At 40.0% G+C, this 20,271-nt stretch overlaps 1 protein-coding gene across 2 annotated transcripts; it reads right to left on the minus strand.

Moving 5' to 3' along the window:
* Positions 1 to 3,855: 3,855 nt before the first annotated feature.
* Positions 3,856 to 19,998, minus strand: CCR6 (C-C motif chemokine receptor 6). Of its 2 annotated transcripts, XM_072994223.2 has the most exons (3): positions 13,071 to 19,998; positions 9,780 to 9,865; positions 3,856 to 6,848 (listed from the first exon to the last, which is right to left on the minus strand). In XM_072994223.2, the coding sequence occupies exons 2-3, from the start codon at positions 9,786 to 9,788 to the stop codon at positions 5,796 to 5,798; spliced, it is 1,062 nt and encodes a 353-aa protein (XP_072850324.2). In that variant the 5' UTR covers positions 9,789 to 9,865; positions 13,071 to 19,998; the 3' UTR covers positions 3,856 to 5,795. The 2 variants fall into 2 exon arrangements, with proteins under 2 accessions (XP_072850324.2, XP_078239318.1); XM_078383192.1 differs by having other exon boundaries at positions 9,780 to 19,998.
* Positions 19,999 to 20,271: the final 273 nt, after the last annotated feature.

A 20,271-nucleotide genomic window follows, 5' to 3' on the forward strand; every position in this document is an offset into this window, starting at 1 on the left:
AAGTTGTGATGGACTGGAAATTTACAAGAACAGATAAATTTATTTCTAATGTCTCCCAATCTCTTATTTTTAAGAGAACAATTCTTTACTTCCCCCAACCCTTTGGAAATGTTTGACAAAAGTCGTTAAAGTAATTAAACCTTTTTTTGTCTTCTTTCTAAGCCTGCTTGCACAGACAGAAAGTGCTATCAGGGATGGTTGGATGCCCAGTGTGCCACCCAGAAATGTATCCTGGCAGGAGCAATGAGGAGACTGAGGCTGGAGGATCCATAAGAAAACTTTTCTTCCTGTGTTCAGCTCCGCAGAGAATATAAAATCTTGCTTTGGCAGAAGAAGGAAGAACACCTAAGGAAATCTTGGTTAGAGTTAGGTGCAGCAGCTTTGAAAAGAGATACGGCCAGGTTTTGGTCATTAGTGTCAAAGGGAACGAACACTTATTCTGGTACCTTAGACCAGTGGTTCTTAACCTTTGTTACTCAGATGTTTTTGGACTGCAACTCCCAGAAATCATGGCCAGCAGAGGTGGTGGTGAAGTCTTCTGGGAGTTATAGTTGAAGAACATCTGGAGGCCCAAGGTTGGGGACCACTGCCTCAGACAATCAAATGCCCTCCTCACAATGGCAAGCCCATTTCTCAGCTCTTTATAGTCACACCATTTCTGGGACTAAATCAGAACCACCTTTTTGTATGGCTCTGCTCTCTCTCTCTCATTTTGCCCTGACTGGGGACCCAGTCACTCCAGATGAAATAAATGATTTGATCAGCCCTTTACCCAGTAACAAAGCCCCTGGTGAAGATATGCTCCCAGGAGAGTTGTTTAAGTCAAATACCGCTTGACGGTGTCCAGTGCTTGCTATAATGTTCATGTACATGGGGAAATACCTCAGGGCTAGGGTGTAAGCATAATTGTCCCTATTCACCAAAGAGGCTCAAAAGCTGACCCAAACAATTTTAGACCCATCAGACTTCTCAATGTAGTCTCTTAAACTGTACTCCAAATATTAATGGGCAAATTAGAGCCCTGAGCTGTTGAAAAGTAATAGTAGAAGAACAGGCAGGGTTTGACCAAATTCTGTGCAAGAGAATCTGACCTGTGCACTTCTGACCATCAATTACACCAAAATTAAAGTTGTAGTTTTTTGGAAAGAAGAGGAAATTCCATACACAATTTTAGATATCTTGGCCTTTGTTTCAATGCCCAACTTTTATGTAAATATCATCTGAAAGCAATTAATCTGGAAGCATCTCAGTCTCTTTTGGGGTTTACCTCAACCCATGGCGGGAGGTTGGTGGCCCCTGCAGCTGAGGTTTTTGCCAGGAAAATAGTATCCCAAATAACATATGGGGCAGATATATGGGGATATATTTATTTATTTATTTATTCTATTTATACCCTGCCTATCTGGTCAAAGACTTACACCAAAGAAGTAATCCAAAGTTCTTTTATTCAATCTCTTCTAACTGTCCCCCACAGCACACCTTCTGCATATCTAAGGAAGCAGGACTGATTTCAATTGAAATACATTCTCAAATTGAACTGACCGTGTATTGGCTGAAATTGGCCAGCATGAATGATTCTCGCCTTCCTAAGAAGTGCTACACAGAACAGCTCCAGAATCCATCAAAAAAAATCCTGGGTGAATTTAGTTAGACCTATTTTGCAGAACTATGGGATTGACACAGACTCCCTTCCTACCCTTGTTTCAAATAGAGCTAAGCATCTGGTTAAAGAAAAAAAATTGTATTTACTCTAAGAGGCAGGACCTCTGTGCATCTCAGAAATGTCCTATTCCTGTTGGTTCCCCTTATATAAAACATCATTTTGCTTGGAGGACTGTTTTGTTAATTTAACCTCAGTGTTCCCAACCTCAGCGTATGCCAACAGCTATATTAGTAGGAAGATATGAAAATGTCCCTTTTGACCAAAGACTTTGCATTTGTGGTTTAGGAGAAGTTGAAGATGCTTCTCATTATTTGTTAAGATGCCCTTGCATCTTAACAATCCTTGCAGGCATACTTAGAACTTTGTGTGACATCCCTCCCTTTGTATGCTGCTTGTGGGCAGGGATGTAATTACTACCCATCAAGTAAACAAAATTTGCCCTGGCAGCAAAGAAGGTTCATGCCAAAAACTCTAAAGAAGAAGGGAAGTCGTACCTTTTTTATATACAGTGGTGCCTTGCATTACGACGTTAATTCGTTCCAGCAAAATCGCTGTAGAACGAAAACGTTGTAAAGCGAAAATAAAAAAGCCATTGAAACACATTAAAACCTGGTTAATGCATTCCAATCGGCTAAGAACTCACCATCCAGTGAAGATCATCCACAGGGGCGGCCATTTTCAGGTGCCTGTGCAGTGAAAAATGGCTCCTAAACACAGCCATTTTGAAACCCCAATGATCAGCTGTTTTGATCGTCGGGAAGCGAAAATTGGTTCCTGAAACAGGGAACCGATCATCACACAGCGAAATTCCCCCGTTCAAAATGTCATTTTGTGATCGCAACAACCTTGTTGTAATGCGGATTTGTCGTTAAACGGAGTGCCCGTCTTGCGAGGCACCACTGTAAGTGAAATTGTGATATGACAGTGCTACATATATTTGATGCTGTCATTGATACATTGCAATGACCTATAGTTTTAAGCAATTAACCAATAAAGTAAATTTTTTATAAAGATTTTTTGCATTGAATCCAATTTGAACATACAAGAAAGTAGCCTCACATTAGAAAAACAAGATAGGCAATCTTATATTCCTTCCTCCAAGCTCCCATATAGAACAGAGTGTTTTCACATTTTGTTTCAACAGCAGGAAGGCACTGTGACGAGACTGCCAGACCTCCCAACATGGTCACTATTTGTATTTCAGTTTTTTCAGAACAAGACATAAAATTGCGCAGCACAGCTGGCTCAAAAAGGAAATGGTTTAAATTTAAAAAATGTAACTTTCCAAACAGATTTTGGTTCTGGACCAAATTTAGCAAACTGTTACTAGTCTGGTTTTGCTCTGTGCCAAATTTGGGGAAGTTCGGACAAACAATTTTAAAGTCCTTTATGTGTGTGTGTGTGTGTGTGTGTGTGTGTGTGTGTGTGTGTGTGTGTGTGTGTGTGTGTGTGTGTGTGTGTGTGTGTGTGTGTGTGTGTGTGTGTGTGTGTGTGTGTGTGTGTGTGTGTGTGTGTGTGTGTGTGTGTGTGTGTGTGTGTGTGTGTGTGTGTGTGCGCGCGCGTGTATTCTCCTTCCCTATTCACTCTATAAGCCATCATTGAAAGGTAGCAGGTATATAATTCCCAAAATAAATTTCAAAAACCAACCTGCTTCTTTTCAAACAACATTGTTTTCCTGCTTTTCTTTCTTTGAAGTCAACCTGTTCTGTACTTGGTGAAATATGCAGCAGGTAATAGGGCACTTTTACACAGGAAGAAAAAGTTAGAATATGCTCTTTGGAAGTTTCTGATTCATTTGTCCTTATTTGTGCCAATACACATTGATTGAACGAGGGTACCAAAAAAACCAGCTATGATAATTGCTTTGTGTTTGGATGACAAGTTAACTGGTGCAAAAATAAGTCACGTTCTGAGATTTTCTGCTACTCATTGTCTCTTTCTGAATGGTAGTGACTGAACCCAAAAGGAAAACCTGTAGACCATCTTGACTGCTGAAATTGGTGTGATCAACAACGCTTGGCATCTTTTTTTTCTGATAGCAATGATACTGAAAGGCAATATCAGACCATTTCCTGATGTTTTGAATCATGGGTACACGAGGCATTATTCCACACTCATAAACTCCTATGTTTTCTGAAGGACTGAATTCCCTGGCATTTAAAAATGGATATTATACAAACCATAGCAATCAATTTTTCTCACATGAAGAATTAAATCAGTTTTATTTATAACTTCAGTTTTTTAAAAAGCAAAGCTGCTTACTCTCTAACTACTAATACAGTACATTGTTCTGTTACTAGTTTTAAGCAATCCATTTAAAATTCAGTGATCTCTTTTAAACAAATTCCATTTCCCAGAAAGCATCACTGGATTCTTAAGCTAGTCATCTAAAAAGGTCTATATTTCATAAACATGCAGTTAAATCAAGTTGATGTGTGACATCTCAGCAAAGATACTTGCATTAATCATTGAAAGAGAACTTCCAGATTTATTCAGTGATTAATTAAAGAAATAAACAATTTAGGTTGCTTCTTACATTTCCTGCAGCAAATGTGGGAGGTGTGGGGAGCAGAGCTTGGAAACTTTCATTTTTGGACAATAATCCCCAGAATCCAACATGGCTGGGAGAAAGCAACTTTCCCCAGTTCTGGCTGGTGAAAGAATATAGTTCAAATATTCTTCCTGCTCTCTCTGTCAGTGAGTTTGGAGCATGTTGTGGGAGGTGTTCCCAAAGACCTTCTGCCAGAATAGTCTCCAGCCCCTTCCACTGGCGCAGTGGTTAAACCGCTGTACTGCAGCCAAAACTGTTCTCACGACCTGGGGTTCAATCCCAGGTAGCGGCTCAAGGTTGACTCAGCCTTCTATCCTTCCAAGGTCGGTAAAATGAGTACCCAGCTTGCTGGGAAGGGCAATGTGTAGCCTGCATAATTAACTTGTAAACGGCCCAGAGAGTGCTTGAAGCGCTATGGGGCGGTATATAAGCAGCACGCTTTTTTGTTGGCCTGAAAAGAGGGAGTTCAGTAGCTAAGCCTAGGTGCTTACAAAGCCTACAGCCACTCATCTTTCATGAGGAATTCAGATAATGTCACCATCCAATCACTGCTCTTTGTTTTTGCCATGTTCTTTCCATGAGGAAATCATAAAATGCAGTCACTCCAGCTGAAAGACTTATGCCTTATCCTATAGAAAATTTCTCTATCCTTCCCTTTATTGGTCATAGCAGATACCGTATATTGCAAATACTGTCTGTACAAAAATATAAAAGACGACACCAAAGAGCACTTCTCTTATCACCCAGGTCTAAAAGAAGAATGGCATAAAACCGTGATACCTAGACATGAATTTCATAAATGTTTGTTACATTATTTTCACCATAGCATCACAACTACTGTACATATTATATTACTCATTATCAAAAACTGACTAGTTACAGCCCAGCATATTATCTGTAACTAATTCCTTCCAAGCTGTGATCTCTTTTTTTTAGGAGGTATGGTTCTGCTGTGTGCAGTTTCGTTTCAGAGGGCACGTGCAGTGTTCTTTTTTCCAGTTTGTATTATGCTAGAAGGATGTTTTTGCCTTTTTAGAAACACGACTATTCATAAGTTATGCTAAAATTCCTTTATCCTTGCAGTAATATTACAATATTTGCACACATACAAAAATGTTATTTTATAGAATATAATTCTGGGAGTAGTACTTAAAATCTACACAGCTCCAGAGCTTATTCCTCTGTCCACATAGCTATAATACTTTGTATTAATGGGAGCAAGCAGAAATAGCTACACTTCCAAAGTCAACAAAGCATTTCACGGCACTTCTCTAACAGCTAGCTCACAACAATGGCATAATGATTGCGAACTGAGCAACAAGAGGAGGGCGAGAAGATCCTAACATTTTTGCATGGCAATATTGTGGGGTTTTTTGTATGACTGAAGACAAGATGTAAACTTGTAAATATCCAGAAGTGTAGTCCTATCAGGAGAATGAAGACATGTCTTATTCAAAAAGTTTCATATGGAATGAAATTCTGTCATTTTTACATATATGAAGTGAATAAAAATATAGTATCAACATCTCTGTTTATGCCATGAATAGTGACATTGTATAACAATTGCAAAGATTCAGTATGTTATTGACAAATTTCACTTGTCTGTCTGGAAAAGAAAGTATCAGAACTTATCCTTGAACCATGGCTGCTTCCCCATTTCCTGTACCTCCCACAGAAAAGATTTGCCATTATTTTCAAAAAGTAATTTCTAAATTTCACCCCAATAAATGCATAGAGCACAGGGTTCATACAACAATGGAAGAAAGCTAGAGCTTCTGTTATATATTTTGCATAAGCCATTTGCATTTCATTCTTGCAATCTTTATCTGGTTGTCCCATCGTTGCTGCTGTCACAAGAAGAACCATGTTATATGGAACTTGACATAGGAGAAAAACAACCACAATTGACACAATCACACGAATGGCTTTGCTTCTTTTGGAATTCTGAGCCTGCACTAGGGTTTTGATTATGAAGGCATAGCAAAAAAGCATGAAAAGTACAGGAATGAAAAATCCAAAGAAAAGCTGAAGAATTAGGATTAATAATTTCAGCACAATGCTGGACTCTCTACTAAATTTGTGTTCACAAATGTTTGTCTCATTGGCAGAAAATGTGTAGCTTTCACTGAACACAAAAGTAGAAGTGGAAATTAAAATGGATGATACCCATACCGCCACACAGATCACTTTACTGTGTGCTAGAGTTTTGGATCGAAGCTTGAATGATTTTGTTGCTTGTACAATGGCCAGGTATCGGTCCATGCTTATGCAGGCTAAGAGCAACATGCCACAGTTGAAGTTAATTGCATAGATACCCTTGATGAGCTTGCAGACGAAGTCACCAAAAATCCACTCATCCAGAGCATGGTTTACTGCCCAGAAAGGAAGAGTGAGAACAAACAATATGTCTACAATTGCCATGTTACAGAGACATATGTCCGTCATAGATTCTGACTTCTTATACAGAGCAAATGTTAACACTACAAATGTATTACCCACAAGTCCCACAACACATATCAGTGAGTAAGCAACAGGCAGAAAAGCTTTTGTAAAGTTTCGTACTTCTTTCTTGTTGCATGGTGATACAATCTGAGCATAAAAATCTGTGCCATAGAAATAATCCGTACTGGTTTCCTGTTGTAAAGGAGAGCAGAATTGGTTTAAAGGTCACATTTCATCACATTATTTAGGCAAAAGAAGAGGCAGCCACCTCAGACAGCAGACTTTGGGTGTCATGGAAGGGCAGTAAATTAACAGTTACTTACTTTATTATTATATTTTTAACACCAGAGGCAGGTGGGTGTTCTAGGTTGATTTTCTGTTTCAAATCCCAAAATAACTGGCTGGTCTGTGATATTGTGCATCTTGACATGGGTAATGAGTATCATTTGCTGTTCTGCCTCAGGCAACATTTTAGAAGTTTGTCACCTGTATTAGTACCGCAAGTGCCAGCTCCTGTATCCCATTTCATTCAGTCTCACCACCACAACCACATATAGTGGGTGGATAATGCTTTGGCCTTAATATTCTTCATGGGTCTGAGAAAACCATGAGGAATCATGCTGAAATGGATCTGATAAGACTAGGAAGATATTTTGACTGTGTCATTCATGTTTTCGAAAGAAGCCAACAGTGTCTGAGCCTGCTTAATTAATGCCTGTTGCTTATTCAAAGGGCAGAGCTAAAAGACAGCAACAGCACAAGAAGAGGAAAATGTTAGAATGACAAGGTTGGTTCCTTATTCTTACAATTTTCAGTTCTTTATTTGAGTGAAACACAACTTTAGGCCAGACAGAAGTTTATGCTGCCACATAACGGATGCTTTTCTTGATCTTATGATGTAGGAATTAGGTTGGAACTCAGCTTACGCATCAGTCAATAGTTCTTAACTTTAAAGTATGTCTTAACGCATTAGTCTTAACCTTACTCCCATTGGCAAGGTGTGCTGCATTTGATATTGTCCTGTGTATATGAAACATTTTGATCCAGATGCTAGTCAATGCCTTTGTGTTTTGCATGAGTGGGTGTATAATGTGAGATAGCTCAAAGCTTATTCTAAGGTGCAGAGACCAATTTTTTATTGGGAAAACCATTATAACTTAATGTGCATTGTGCAGCAATACAAGACTTTTGATCATATTTTTGTGTCTTTTTCATGTTGAAAAGAAGTGTTTCCCAATAATGGAAATACGTAATACAAGGTATTTGAAAGCTTAACTTTGAGCGCATGGGTATGTTGTTGTTATTTAGTTGTTAAGTCGTGTCCGACTCTTCGTGACCCCATGGACCAGAGCACACCAGGCCCTCCTGTCTTCCAGTGCCTCCTGGAGTTTGGTTAAATTCATGTTGGTTGCTTCGGTGACACTGTCCATCCATAGGCATGGGCATATCAGGTAGTTATTCAGTTGAACACTTCAGCTATGTTTCAGAGGTTCTCCAAATAAGGAACTGGGAGCTACAAATCATCCTCAGCATCTGGAGCATTTCAGCTTTCATCAGTTTTTAGTAAAATGAGCAATCCTTCCTTCCCACTATCCTTTGCTCTGTTCAGTTTTTATAAAAGCTGCATTCCAAGAAGAAAGGTTTCCCACCATCTTACATTTTGGCTACATATTGCAGTATTCCACTCGCATTTGGACTTAACGTCCTCAAAGTGGATCAACTGTCAGAACAACATACTTCGAATGAATGCATTTAACATTGGAACTGACTGAGAGTGAGTTGATTTGCACTAGAAGTTAAACTACTAAGAAAGACAGTAGAATTTGTGTTTATACTGGCTCTTTTGACATTTTGTTTACAAATACTTGTTTTCCTCATCCTGACTTTTGTACTAATAAATAAAGGCATGAGCAAGTGTCCTAAAATGCTTTCACTTCTCAAAGGGAAAAACTGGCTAATACTCAAGACATCTTATATTTCAGAAGCCTGTGCTGCAAGGTCAGAAGACCAGCAGTCATAAGATCAAATCCATGCGACATAGTGAGCTTCCGTTGCTTTGTCCCAGCTCCTCGCCAACCTAGCAGTTTGAAAGCATTTAAATGCAAGTACATAAATAGGTACCACCTCGGTGGGAAGGTAAAATGGTGCTCCCTAGTCACGCTGGCTACATGACAACGGAAACTGTCTTCGGACAAGCGCTGGCTCTACGGCTTGAAAAACGGGATGAGTACCGCCCCCTAGAGTCGGACACGACTGGACTAAAATATGTCAAGTGGAACCTTTACCTTTACCTTTAATTTACTCCACTCGGCTTGTTGTGGACAAAAAAACCCCTGAATAGTTAAAAATAAATACCTATCTAATCCATTCATAAGGATATTGTTGCCTTTTTAATTATAAGTTGCTGACTAGCAAATTTCTTTTTGATCATCAGAGTGAAAATTAATAAATACCCTGAAAGGCATGAATATTTAATTTCTAAATTGCCAACACTCTCTGGTCAAGAAGGAATGCTTGCCTGGGAAGTGGGGAAAGGGACAAATCCTTGTTGGGAGCCAGTGGGAGAAACAATAGTAAGAGCAAATCAATTCACTTTTTCTTACTCCTCTACAATTTATTTTCATTTTTTTAATGCCATAGTGGTGCAGAAAAACAGATCTTAAAAAGAACTTTGTGGGGCCCATCCCACTAGCTTCCCTCCTGAGATGTTTCAATGTTTCATATAAAGTCAATCTCTCACAAGGCACCCACAACAGAGGTTTGCCTTCCGTGAACAAGACCAGTCTGTTGGAGTGTAAAAAAACAAAACAAAACAAAAGATTTTAACCATTCAGCAAAATCAGCCGACAAAGGTTTCTAAGTGAATGCACACATGGTTGTTGTTGTTTTTAACAAGCGGATCCACTGCCCAAGTTGTAATAAAACTGTTCCAAGCTTAATATAATGAGCATTACTACCTGCCGGAGTTCGTAGCTTTGCCATCTCAGAGAAAGGAAAAAAAATCAATTGTGATATTTGAGATGGTGCAGTTTATTCTGCCCCTTCTGTCATAGAATAATATGGTGTTGTTTCCTCATCTACCTTCAGTAAAAAGAGAATTATGTTTAGGAATCAGGAACTTACCTCGCTCATGATGGTGTTCCCTCTTTTTTTGACCACAGGAAACTGTGGCAGTGGAAGTGACAATTTTAGGTATTAGCAGGCAGTCTCTATTTAAAATAAGAAAAAGATAAAAGTGGATAATGCATAGAAGAAAAGGGTAAATGAACCTCTAAATGGGCATATCTGGAAATTAGCTAGCTAAGAAATATAATTAGCTGGGATCCCCTTAAACTTCACAACATAATGTTGTTGACTATAACACTGCCTTTGATTACATAAAGCATACTTGATTCTCATCTAATTATTTTTGACTATCAGTTCTTCTAAAAAAATACTGCATCTCCCTTTATGAGTCTTCCTAGGCATTAAGATAATCAGAGGTCTTTTCTCTTAGTCCCACCACTTTCACAGGTCCATCTGATAGGGACATAGGAGAGGATCTTCTCTGCTGCTGCTCCCAGATCTTGCAACTCCCTCCTGAAGGAGGCCAGGCTGGCCCCATCTTTGCTGTCCAAGAAGATAGGTGGTTTGAGAGAGAGAGGTAAGGAAGACTGTACATGTGCATATAGAAAATCCTTTACTCAAAAGGGGGGGTGGACACCTTAGATAAAATCTATTTATCATGCTGCCCTTTCATCTGTCCCCAGAAATAACAGGACCAGAAAGACCACTGTTAATGACTGTTAATGACCCATGACAATGGGTGGAGAAGGACTGCAGAAGTGGGATTTTCACCCACCCGCAGTCCTTTGTCCTTCTAATGAGCCTATTCAGACCAGCAGGGAATGAAACCAATGTGGAGGATATATCAAGGATCTCCATCAACCCTCCTCAGACTGAAGAAGCTACTTGGATGAATTGCGAAACGTTTCAACCTAATAAGTATGAAGTCCAGTTGCCATGACTCAACTTCCAGATAGCCCCACCTGGATGACTGAGAATCTTCACAGACATCTTTGTTGTCCTTCTACAAGCAGGCAAAGACCTTTCTCTTCAAGCAGTCTTATCCTTAATGGCTGATGGTCTGAGAGGTTTTTAATGGATTGTTGTGCTGTTGTTTTAAATGTGTTTTAAGTATTGATTTTATTTACAGTTTTTAACATATTTGTTTAATTCTTTTTACTGTTTCTATACTTACTGCTTTTAGTTTTTAAATATTGGTTTTTTTAATGATGTAAGCTGCCATGGGTTCTTTTTAAGGAGACACACAAAATAAAAATAAAACAAATAAATAACTCTAAACCTAACAATATACGCACTAGAATGGACTTGTATTAATGTGATTTAATTATGGATGGCTTAGCACAGATATTTTTGTTGTAGTATGAGTAATTGAAACATGTGTGATCCAGTGCAGGAAGGTAAGTCTACATGCAACCTTTGTATATACCGCTGATGCATATTAACATCTAATCTGTCAAATTCTAACAGGTCCTTTGTATCTACCAAAGCACTTGTAATGTTCCCCAAATTTCTTTAGCTGGATTAGATTTCTGGGACGGTGTTATTACTCCATTGATCTCTTCCCAACATATGTCCTTCAGATCTGAACTACAACTTCCACATTCCCTAGCCAGCTTGGCTGTTAGTTAGGGATGAAGAAATCTTAGTGCATTTTTACTTGAACATCAGCACACACTCTTGGGCATTGAGCTGCCAGCCAGAAGAGAATCGTGTAAGCGTGAATAATAGAGTTGGAACGGGCCTATAAGATCATGGAGTCCAACCTCCTGCTCAATGCAGGAATCCAAATCAAAGTATATCTATGAGACAGTTGTCTTTCTCTTGAATACCTCCATCATTGGAGCATTCACCACCTCCCAAGGTAATTGGTTCCATTGTTGTACTGCTTTAGCTTGAGCCAATTGTTACGTGTCCTGCACTCCAGGATGATCGAGAACAGATCTTGCTCCTTCTCTGTATGACTACCTTTCAAGTATTTGAAAAGTGCTATCATATCTTCCCCCAGTCTTCTTTTCTCAGTGCTAAACATGCCCAGTTCTTTTGGTCTTAGGCCTTGGTTTCCAGTCCCCTGATCATATCCTTGTTGCCCTCCTTTGAACTTGCTCGTTTGTTCGCATACTTCTTAAAGTGTGGTATCCAGAACTCTAGCTAAAGCCTAATGAGTGCTGAATAGAAGGGAACTAGTACCTCCCTGGATTTGGCAAGTATACTTCTGTCAATGCATCCTAAAATAGCATTTGCCTTTTTTGCTGCCACATCGTACTGTTGGCTCAATATTCAGCTCATTAAATGGAGGGGGGAATTAAGGGAATGCAATGATAATTTTAGAGCATTTTGGCCTGCTACTGTGTTAATGAGTATATTGATTAATTTGTTTGCTTTAGTTGCAATAATTTTATGAAAGAGGATTGGAACTCAACAATTGCACAATAAGAAGGGTTTAGTGAGACATGAATCAGAACTTGTAGAAAGAAAAGTAAATGTAAACAAGAGGTGGATATTGCTAATTAGCACCTTGTCAAAGGCAGCTTCTGCTGTACAAACACAACTATTTTCCTGTGCCCCTGCTGATTCCTGCAAATTGTCTGATGTCTGGACAGCTACATTAGTGTCATCCATTGGAAACCCAGTTTTTAAAATGCAGATCATGGCGTGTCCAAGCAAATTTTCCCTGTTGAGTAGTCGCACCCTAAGAATGAAGACTGCTGAACCATAGCAGACTTGTAGGTTTGGAATACACATATTTCATAGTTGTACCTTTCATACATGGAGTAGACAAAATCATTTTTCCCATTTGATTGTCTCCCACTCTGTTCAAAAGCTTCTTCCTTAGAGGCAGATTGTTTTCCTATTAAATCTCTAGCTAAATTGTAACGGATGGGCTGGGATTTTGACTCCCAGTTCTCTAATGCTAGTAAACACCCCAAAAATTTTCTCCTCTAGATTAGGGTGCTGAAAAGGATTACCTAAAGAAAACCAAGACTTGTGAAAGGACCCGTCAGCTTGGTATCAGCATCGATCATGCATTCCTAGGCTGAACATGTATTCATGGATATCCTGTTCCTTAAAAGTTTCCCTTTGCTAGAACATCAGTAGATCCTGGTAACCTGAAACGTGTGTTTACATCTACAGCTTGTGTTGGTCCAGTAGTGTGCAGAACAAACCATGCTAGACATGGGATTGTTAAACACAATAATTTTGTCATCAGATTTATAATAGTTGTGTCCATCAAGCAAAGTGGTGTCAGGTTTAGGAGACAGAAAATCAGAAACATTGCAATATATTCAGTAACAAGAAAATTCGGGAAGAATTCCAATTTCAACCACAGCTAAGATATGTCAGACTTACCTGCTCAGTTTGGTACCTTTTATCCTAAGTATTAAAGGCTGGATCCAGAGGTGTTCTTCCAATGTTGCAGATAATTGTATGGGGTATTTTCTAAAGCATCATGTCTCTGAAGGTGTAATTCATGCAAAGAAAAAGCACACACTGGGCCAGTATTTGTTCCTCTATCTCAGTTGGGAAAGGAACACTTACCTTGCTAATGCGGTCACTGTGGCTTTTTCAAATCTTACCACGTGTCAGCTCTTCACAACCACAAACCAAAGCAAATCATCAGCAAAATGAGGAAAAAACCATGTGGGCCCAATTCACATGTGCTACATGAGGTTTCAGGTGCAACCAAGCTCTTCCTGTCCTCTTTAAATGTGCACCACCAACATGCAAGTCTTTTTTACATTTTGCACGCTTACAGGTGTATGTATGCAGAAATTATGCAGATTATCTTGGGCAAAAGATGCACACCTGATAAACATTCTGGTGTTTTGTATTTATGCCATTTATTACTTATGATACATACTAGATGTGCAGAGAAATGGGGACTCAGGTTAGGGGGGGGTTGTTGGTTTTTTGCTGTAGAGGGTTGCTTCTGTCTAATCTCCCTTGTAAAATAAGGCTTTTCTAACAGATTTTGGGTGTTCTATAAGCAATCATTTGCACAGCCCTTATAAGAAATAAAACTTTTTACTTGAATGCAAAATACGGAATACACAGAGATGTTTGGAGAAAGAATCTGCAATGTTTAAAGCTGAGGGTGGGTAGGATTTACGCCTACAGGATCCTGTTTACTGTTTAATAGAATCCTGAGTTCCACCACACTGAACCTGCTGCAAAATAAAAAAAAAATATTTAGAATTACGACATTCTAAATATTCTGTGTCCAGAAATTTGTTATGAGCACCAGAAAAGAATGGAGGTTAGAGCTCTTGCAAACAATTCCCTGCTGCTTAAATTTCCCCTCTTCTTCATTTCTGAAGGGGGTGGAGGTGGGGTGAGGAAGAGATTCCTTTTATTACTGCTTATTTGGGTTGCCAGTTTCAGTAGGATTCCATTCAGTTAGATTTCAGACCCCAAACCTGATATCAGAGGCAGATTCCTGCATTGTCAGAGAGGGAACATACAAGAGCTGGTCTGTGTGTGGTGACTAAAATTCTTTATATGGCCAGCTAACTGTGGAAGGATATGTGGATAAAGGGGCCAGAGTCTGGGTAAAATCCTGCTATATGGGTAACAAGTGGTTACCCATTATTGAGATTTAGGTGGGGGACTGGCAACTGGTGAGGTGGCAAAATATGCAAAGCTGTTCCTTTGCTTTTTTGTGCACTAGTGTTGCAACATACATAAAAACAGCCTTGTACTCAGCCAGTATGATTTAGCAACAACTAAGAATGAATGGAGTTGGATACCCAAGCTTTGAAGACACCTTATATACAAAATCCATTTTCCCTTCCTGCAGCACAGCTCTCTCTTGCCTGGAGAATTGAGGAACCCAAACACTTTCCTAAATCTCCAGCCGCTGCCTGGAGACCTGGCACTCCTACTGTCTCCTGTTAAACCATCAAGAGCAAGAAATACTTTATAATGTACTTAACACCCAGTGATCTATCAGAAGACCTAGATCTGTTACCCCACTCTTGCTTTCAAACACCCAGGACACTCATAGTTCTGCTATTTTTAAAGCTGAAGAACCCTCTGTCTGTCACCTTCAAATAGTTCCGCCTTGTGTGACTGTAAAGGTATTTTAGATTGCGATTGTAGACTGCAATCAGCAAGCCCAAATTGTTAGATGTGAGATGTTTCATGTGCATGCTGAATATGAGCTGAATCATGATATATCCCCATTTTAGTGGTTTCTTTAAAAACAAGTTCCACCCAGCTTAAGCAGGCTGAGGTTCATGTAAACATGCCCCCTTAGGCTATAATCATGTATCCACTTACTTGAAACATACAGCTGAAGTGAGACACATGAGTGAGATGTGCGAGTGATTGTCATACTAGTCGCATGCTTCCCTTTCGTCACTCTCCCCCTCCCAGTGTTTACTCTAAAAGCACAGAAGCAGCAGGTATCTGCGCTCTGGGAAATGTCATGGTGACCATATGATTCACATTTGAAACAAGGTGCACAGAATTGTTTTATAGCACAAGTGGGTCTTCTTTGTTAGATTGCAGCAGAGTTCTGCAGTCTTTGGCGGATTCTAGGAACAATAAAATTGCACCCCCTAGGCCATTGATGCTGCCCAGCCCTGCTCTAGATTTTTAGTTTCACAGAAATCCTATCAACTACTACTTCTCTAAAGATCTTTTTTTGGGTCTCTAAACAGAGCCAGCCACTTCAGATAGCATGCAGTGGTGGCACTCTCTCAGCCTCATATTTTGCAGCTTCATTAGGTATCTCCCACAACATTATTTACACATAAACATCATATGGACAAATGATATTTTCTCCACAGTATATAATTATTGTATCTCTCCATGTTATGTATCTTATACTATCCAAATAATCTAATTTTTAAATTTATTAATTTGCTGTTTTTTCTACAAATGTGAGACTATTTCCAATATACATTGCTTCCAGACCAAATCAGGGATATTTGTACCTTTGTGTGTGTGTTCGTGTGTGCCAATGACAGTACAGAGCAAGACACCTTCAATTGCCCCTGATGTATGCCAGCTACTCAACACATCATACAAGTTCACTCTGGTTGTATTCAGGTTAGAACAGGAGACAAAAAGCTGAACCACCAGGATTACCCCAGAACTCTCCTGGACAGTCCCAAATGTTGAGATCCTGGGGAGTACTTAAAGTGCGATCACTAGAGCATATACTGTATATCCCTCTGCAGTTGCTTGGACAGCCATCTTGCATTTAAGGAGAAGGATGCTGTGCCAATTTTAGCCTAGCTGTTGTGTTATGGAACACTCCTGCACCATATTAACAAGACTGTGTGTAAGAAAGAATGCAGATGGATTAATGTTCTTTCTTATGTGGGCTTTGAATGGATAGTTCACAGTATCATTAGGGACTATTTTTCCACTGTCTCCATTTGTTTTTTCCTTCTCCTTATCTAATTGTTGGTGCAAAGAAATGTCAGTACCCGCTGCTCTTGTAGTTTGTTGGCAAAATAACTGAATATTTTTCACTTCAAAGCAGGCTTTCTCTTCACGTTAGTCCTTTGGTATTCTGCCAACACCACCAACAAAACCCTTTTGATGTCTTCCTGGGGCATATTCTTGGAAGCTAGGTTACTGACTGGGAGAATCATTCATACAGCAAGTCAATCTTTGGATCCCCTGCCATGCATTTAGTGGTCTTGCAGATTGCTCCCTTCTCCATCTATGGTGGAGATGACTCTCCACTAACTTGAGAAAGTGCTTGATTGTCTGAAACATAAGCACACTGAACTCTCTATTAAGGTCCATCACATCCCCCAAAGTGATGGCACTGCATAGCTTCCTGCATCCCAAGTCATAGCATCGTTTGCTGCATGTGAAGGTTTGTTTTTAACACAAACCCAGAACTATCCAAGTACCCACACAAACCCAAGAACAAACTGGTTCAGCAGCTCAGAGCAGGTTTGTCCAAATCTGTATGACAAATGTTTGGACATAGATTGAATTGGGAGCTATTCACACACTCTAAGATTATCAGCACATCCTGTTTTGGTATTCGATCAGTTTCCTCCTGGATATTTGCATTAAAGCTTCACATTTCTTCTTCAGCATTTGCACAGATATGCTGAAGAGCCCAGAATTAGTCAAGCACTGCAGACAGCATAGTAGCAAATTTGGAATTGCAGGTTCATATTATGACAGTCCCCATAATCAGAACCCTGCTCCAGTATTGTCCAAAATGTGGGCAACTAAATCAAACTGTACCAACACATGAGAAGTTCATATTTAAAGCTAATGATTTTTAGTTGCCCATTTAAAACTGAACTGCCTTCAAATACTTCACATTTCAACAGGGATAGTGTCCAATATTACTGAGAAAATTCAGTTGTGTTCCAGCTACTGTGAGGACTGCATCTTACTTTAGGGAAATCTGAAAATGTGTGACATAATGCAGCCCCCATTTATCACAAAGCCCTGCAGTTTTTATGCTGCAAGCCTTTGCTGCACTACACCAGACTTTGGACAATACCCTCTTTTTTCCAGGAGTCAGAAGCATTTAGCACAGTTCATCCCATTCTCAAGCCACTTCTTCCCATGGGAGGCAGAATGAAATCCATGGGTACAAGAACCTGCCACACCCATACAAGCAATCAGTAAAGGAAGACTGTTATAGCACTGTTAATGAAAAGAAAGAGCTGTTACTTTAGAGGAAACACCTGCTTTGCATTCCTTTCCAGAGATCTTTGCTTGTTTGGTTCATGTGGCTGCAAAATCTTATCAATCATCAGATTTTGGCACTCTCTCATTACAGATTGTATACGTACGTGATAAGAAAATAGGTCACCTAGTGTGCGAGAAATGGAGAACTGCAGAAAGAGCAATTTCTTCCACTACAAAGATGTAAAAAGACAAAACAGTACCTAAATTTCCCCAGGCTGAATGATGCTCAATTGAAGGAAGAGGAATTTTCCACATCTAGTCTAGGAGAACAAAACTATAGCTTTTAGCTAAAGTTTGTTATGAACCAACCCTCAGTTCTTTTGTAAAGAAGGGAAAAATGAAATAGGTGGAGTAGAAGCCCTAATTTCTTTTAAGAAGGTGGAGGAGCCAGCTAATACGAGAAACATGGAGATGACACAGGGTTGTAGATTTATACTTCTATTTTCTACTTATTCATAGTATAATTAATAAAAAAGAGATGTGCAACAATTCCTCAACATAATAATAAACATAGTGAACATGTATGTTTACAGAGGGCAAGAGGCACAAGGTGCCTAATTCATTTATCTAGCAAGAGAAAATGTTGTTGGGCATCTTTTAAAGTCAGGTAGCTTAAAGCATACCAAAAGGAAGGGGAAAAAAGGAAAACAAGAAATGAAAATGAAAACCACATTTTTTAACATTGAGCTTTGCAGCTTCTTTTGTTCTAACTGAAGCCAATTCTGTGCTCACTGAAAGTTCTGTCTGTTGCAAATGCTTTCTACACTGTTTCCTGTCTGAGATTTAGTTAGTGGTCATGTTTCTCTGAACTTACTAACATTTGCTTAAAGTTCTATTTATTATAATGTAGGGGGAAATATGGTAAGTTGAGTGTATGTATACGCATGGGTGCATGTGAACGGAGCATTAGATTTCAAAGTATCACTCATTCCCAAATAAGAGGAACCAAACAGTTATAAAATATTCGTGTATCAGCCACTATCAGTTGCTATTTAAATATGACTCACATGAAAATAGAACAAAATGGCCAGAATTCTATTGCCAATTTACACTTGTATAAAATAAATTGTGTTAAGTACTGGCAGCAGATTGCTACCAATTAATGAGGTGCTGTGTTCCTGGACCTGTGTATAACCATACCTTTTGAAATGTGTCAAGGAAAGCTACCAGCACCTTGTTAATGACTGGCAATTTGCTACCAAGACATAAGCTATTTCTCTTACACAAGCATAAGCTAACAATAAGGTTCTGGCCAAATTTTTTTTGTCATTCTTTCACAACCCTTGTTAAGGTCATCCATAGAACCTTTCTTCTAGTTGTCCCCCATTATCAGAGATAAGGAGCACGGTAATCAAAACACAGCAAGTGTGTTTTCAGCCAAGACACCCTGTTTCTTGAACACTCCAGATGTGCTAGAATGGTCCTTATTATTCTCGAAGTACCACATAAAACCTTTCTCATTGCCCAAGACCATTTTAGGCATTTTTGATTGCATTCTTTATAAGTCCCTGCAGAAGTGGAAGTGTACTGTACTGATTTGGCATCTGTATAACACAGCATGAATATTAGAATCAGTCATTTCGCAGAACATTATCTGATGCTTTCCTTGGCTTCAGCAACTCCATACGAATTTACAGTCTACAAATGTCTTAAATTTGCTAACCAGTGCCACAAAAGAGGAGAGGATTCTTAAATCACAGATGGGGAACATTCCCCTCAAGAGATGTGAACACTTTTGGGGTGTGTATCAGTGTGGAAGGAAGTTGAAGAAAAGAGGTGTGTTTGTGGGGGGAGTAGGGCTAGAGAAGAGCAAGGGTGGCCCTGGCAATGCATTGCTCACAGGTACATGGAGGCATCATCTGCTCACCACTCTAAAGAGGCTCTGAAGAGGGAACTACCTCTGGAATCAGGAGCAGGGGAGCTAGCCAGGTAGCATTCTCTAGTAGCTAAGTTGGGTTGTTGCATATGTGCAAAAGAGAGGGCAGAACATGGCCAGGACTACTACCTGCTTTTGCTCCCCTTATCCACAAAAGTACAAATGGGAGACGGCGTCTTAAGATATGTAAAAACTGGCAATGTAGATTTTGTTATCTAAATAGCAACTTTCTGGAGATACAGTAAAAAAAAGCTCAGGCTGGATGTGTGTCAGCTGTGGCCTTCTTAAGGAGCTAAGCATAAAAAATTTAAATATTAATTTAGAAACAACTAGCTTCGGACAGCCAGAGCTTTTATCTTATCTATACAGTTAACAATATGAAACATTAATGAATATGCACATAACAAGATCAACAAACCCCTAGTACAGCTTGTTGACGGCATACAATATACCGTATTTTTTCCTCCATAAGATGCACTTCCCCCCCCCCCAAAAAAAGTGTGTGTGTGTGTGGGAAGTCTGTGCGTCTTATGGAGTGAAGGTGGCGATTTTGCCCCCACTGGCCCCTTGGGGGGGAGCCTCCCAAGGGTCTGAATGAGCCTTCCAGGACCCTTGCGATGCTCCCCCACCCCCACCCCATGGGGCCAGCCTCACAAAAGGTCCTGGAAGCTGGCGATTTCGCCCGTGCTGGCCCCGTCGGGGAGGGAGCGTCGCAAGGGTCCTGGAAAATTCTCGGACCCTTGCGACGCTCCCCTCACCCCCCACGGGGCCAGTGCGGACGAAATTGCCACCTTCTGGGACTCTTTTGAGGCTTGGAAGGCTTCAGAAGAGTACCTGAAGGTGGTGATTTTGCTCCCTCTGGCCCCGAGGGGGGGTGGAGGGAGCCTCCCAAGGGTCTGCCTTCGAGGACCCTTGGGAGGCTTCCCCCACTCCCCCACGGGGCCAGTGGAGGCGAAATCACCACCTTCTGGGACTCTTTTGAGGCTTGGGAAGCTTCAGAAG

This window comes from Pogona vitticeps, chromosome 1 (assembly GCF_051106095.1).
Source record: "Pogona vitticeps strain Pit_001003342236 chromosome 1, PviZW2.1, whole genome shotgun sequence".
Classification (NCBI taxonomy): Eukaryota; Metazoa; Chordata; class Lepidosauria; order Squamata; family Agamidae; genus Pogona; species Pogona vitticeps.